This window comes from Triticum aestivum, chromosome 6A, assembly GCF_018294505.1.
Source record: "Triticum aestivum cultivar Chinese Spring chromosome 6A, IWGSC CS RefSeq v2.1, whole genome shotgun sequence".
Lineage (NCBI taxonomy): Eukaryota > Viridiplantae > Streptophyta > Magnoliopsida > Poales > Poaceae > Triticum > Triticum aestivum.
The window spans coordinates 575,158,252-575,162,035 of record NC_057809.1 but is presented as its reverse complement, the minus strand read 5'-3'; the positions used below and the strand labels follow the sequence as shown (position 1 = coordinate 575,162,035).

At 57.1% G+C, this 3,784-nt stretch overlaps 1 protein-coding gene across 1 annotated transcript; it reads right to left on the bottom strand.

The window, feature by feature from the left end:
* Nucleotides 1-580: 580 nt before the first annotated feature.
* Nucleotides 581-3,078, bottom strand: LOC123131097 (subtilisin-like protease SBT1.4). The gene has a single exon (XM_044550856.1). The coding sequence runs from the start codon at nt 3,031-3,033 to the stop codon at nt 679-681; it is 2,355 nt and encodes a 784-aa protein (XP_044406791.1). The 5' UTR covers nt 3,034-3,078; the 3' UTR covers nt 581-678.
* Between the last annotated feature and the right edge of the window lie 706 nt (nt 3,079-3,784).

Sequence of the window (3,784 nt, the reverse complement as noted above, 5' to 3'; positions counted from 1 at the left end):
GAGTAGTTGTGTTCCCCTCAAGATATCAACATCTATCACCTGGAGGTTCTCGGTTTGTACAATTCTCTATCAACTTCATGTGTAGCCTAAGGAGTTGAACGTCTCCAACTACATCGATGGATCGGACATCTCCAGTCACTAAATTACAATAATGGTAAATAAAACACGAAGAAGACACACATAAATAAAAAACACATATCAAATAACTGCTTACTAAACGACCGACCCATAGCTAACAATTACTCAAATAACATCACATATAAAGGGGGTTCATTTTCATGGAATGACCTTATTCCCCTTTAGTTCATTTTCTTGTTTTTTATAAAAAAATATTGCTGGTGCTTGATTTACTAATACTAATACATTTACAGTTTTGCTAGAACTTACCTAGATGAGATATAATTTGGTCTCATTCACCTTTTATAGTTATTGAATGTGATGCTATAAAATACGTGTGTGCTGACGTGGGTTGTATCTGTTTTTGTTTTCAAGGTGAATGAGACCAAATTATATTTCATGTAAATGAGTTCTAGGCAATCCCTTAAATTTAACAGTTAGGTAGTTGTACATGAGACTTCTCTTCGAAACCAAATATTAGACGTCTTGATTCACTGATGCCACCACATGAACTGAAACTTACAACAAATGACATAAACTCTCACACTACACTGATCGCATTCACATCTCCACAACCTGGCTCGTCGGCCAAGTGATGGCGATGGGGCTTGTCACCGTGTGCTCGCCGTCGCTCCACTCAATCGAGCCAAAGGTGTACTTCCCCGTGACGCTCCCGCCGATTTCCCGTGCGAAGGTGACGGCATATCCTTGCGTCTTCTGCGTCGCACTGAACCGCAGCGTCTCGGGGCTCACCGTGACGAGCACGCCGTCAGGCGCGGTGATCTTGGCCCGGTACGTAGTCGTAGCGTCGCCGCCGACGTTGCGCACGACGCGGCGCTGCGTGACGGCCGCCTTTTTTTTGTTCGATGTGATCACCACGGAGAAGGCCGGGTAGTTGTGGTCGCCCACGGAGGAGCCCGCGCGCGTCGAGCAGCTGGTGGACGAGCCGAACACGGCGACCTGCTTGGCGGTGTAGCCGAGCGCGCACAGGAAGGTGATGTAGTCCTCCGTGCCGGCGTCGTACACAAGGCCCGGGTCGACGGCGCTGTTGGGGTCGATGTGTCCGGCCCCGCGTGCGAACGGCGTGGACGCCTCGCCGGTGGACATGTCACCGATCAGGCCGCCGGCGCTGTCCACGTTTTGCGCGGTTGTCATCAGAGCGGACTTGATCGCGGCGGGGCTCCACTCCGGCCTAGCCTGCCGGAGCAGCGCGACGATGCCGCTCACATGCGGGCATGACATGGACGTGCCGGATATGATGTTGTACTTCACTCGCCTCGTGTCAAAGTCGAGCTCCGACGGCGAGTTGGCGCCCGTCCAAGCGGCGAGGATGTCCACGCCAGGCGCGGTCACGTCCGGCTTGAGGATCTCCGGCGCGCGGAAGTTCGGCCCGCGGCTCGAGAAGGACGCCATTCTAGGGGAAGGAGGCGTCGAGCCGACCACGGTGCCGCGGAAGACGATCGTCGCGGTAGGGGAAGTTTGCGTGCGTATGTACTTTTTAATCTTCTCGGCGGCAGCGAATGGGACGTCCGTGGCCGGGTGGACATGGGGGCTGGTGATCACTTGCTCGCCGTCTTCTTTGGCGCCGGTGAGAATTGCTCCGGCGCCACCGGCGAGCTTGACGGCTTGTCCTTTCGCTGCTTGGGCCGTTACACCCAGTTCGCAGAAAACAATCTTCCCGGCTACCTTCGCGGGTTTCAGCTTCCCCTCTTCGCACACTTTGGAGCCCACGTCCCCTCCGTAGACCACTGGTAACTTGGTCGCGCCGAGCGGCTCGCCGGCGTATAGAGTAGTGCCCGTGAAGGTCTCGCCGTTGCCGAGAACGACGTCGCCCGGGAATCGGCGGTTGAGCGTGGACGCGCCGACCGTCAAGATCCACGGCGCGATGTTCACGGCGGTGGAGTCCCCGGGCCCAGAGTTTCCCGCGGAGGCCGAGACGACGATGCCCTTGCTGACGGCGCGGAACGCGCCCACCGCGGTTGTATCGCTGTAAAAGTTGTCGGCCAAGCCGGTGTCGCCGAGCGAGACGGAGATGACGTCGACACGGTCTGTGATGGCCTCGTCAAATGCGGCGAGGATGTCAGAGCCCGCGCATCCTTCGTCCCAGCACGCTTTGTAGACGGCAATGCGCGCGCCCGGGGCCATGCCGACGGCCTTTCCTCCGGCGTAGTCGAAGAAACCGGCGTCCGCGGCAGCAGAGCCGCCGGCGGTGGAGGAGGTGTGGGTGCCATGGCCGTTGGTGTCGAGCGGCGACAACGAGTCCTCGCCGAGGGCACGGCCGCGTGCAGCCTCCAGCCCCTTGTGGAAGAACTTGGCGCCGACGATTTTGTTGTTGCAGAGCGCGGAGGCGTTGAACGACGGACCCGAGACGCACCCGCCGCGGAACTTGCTGGGCGGCGGCGGCAGCGAGGGGTCGGCGGCGAACGATTTGCGGCCTTCCGGGTAGACGCCGGTGTCGATCACGCCGATGATGACGTCCGTGGCGCCGTTGGAGGCCTTGAGAAGCCCGGAGGACGGCGAGAGGCCGAGGAACGATGGCGTCAGGGTGGTGTGCAGCTGCTGCATCACGTCGGGCACGACGGCGAGCACGGAGCCCGAGGACGCGAGCTGCGCGGCCTGGCGGCCCGTGAGCTGCGCCGCGAAGCCCGTGGCGGCGTGCGCGTAGGAGTAGAGCACCCTAGGCGCCGGGCTGGACAGCTCGACGGGGAGTAGGTCGCGCAAGAACGCACCATACGCCCGCGTGGCCATTAGACCGCGGCGCGGCAGCCGTGGCGCGTGCTCCGCCGCGACGTGCACGATGTAGGAGGACCGGGCCTCCGCCGTCTCGCTCTCCACCTCCGTGGCCGCCATCGCCGCCGCGGCGACGACGAAGCCAAGGAGGACGCACAGGGCCGCGAATGGTCTGAGGAGCTCCATTGTCGCTCGCTGCAAGCGGTGTACGCGGTCAGTGGTGCGGTGGCAACAGGGACGGGGAGCACGAATAAGTAGGCAGCGCGGCAGCGCCGGTCACCGTGGCAGCACGCGGAGGGAGTAGCTGCCGTTCCAAACAATTGGCGGTATCCGAATTTCTTAGTGTTTCCACGAGATAAACTCCCACATATTCTAGCACTGCATTATTGCGAGAGGCCGGCAGCGAGGCTCTCGGGTGGTGCTTAGGTTATCTACATTCTTCTTTCAAAATTGGTGTTGTCTCATTCCTTGTACGGACGCCAAAAAGAAAATGCATGTTGCCTCCAATTTTCTTGGTGGCTCGTTTCCTTGTAAGAACACATGACGCCTCCATTTTGTCGTTGGCAAGAAAAATATGGAGCATTGCTCCAATGACATGTTGTCCTTAAACTTATTGTAGTGCTTGTCAACTGATCAACAAGTATTGAATTAGTGGAGGTTAGTTGCCGTTAGTTGTGCACATTTGGCGTATGAGTGAAGGCATCAAATTTGTCAAACTGTACCATTCTGAACTGTCCCTGGGAGTTGAGGAGCCCTAGCATTGGAGGGACATGAATCATATCAGTGATGGATCTTCTTCTTTTTTTTGTGGGAAGATGGATCTTTTATTTTTTGACCAATCACAACGATGGATCTGGTGAAAGAGAGGGCAAAGAAAACCCCTTTAGCTATATGCAAGTCGCCTGATTTTTGTATTTGGGTATGTCGATTATTGAAG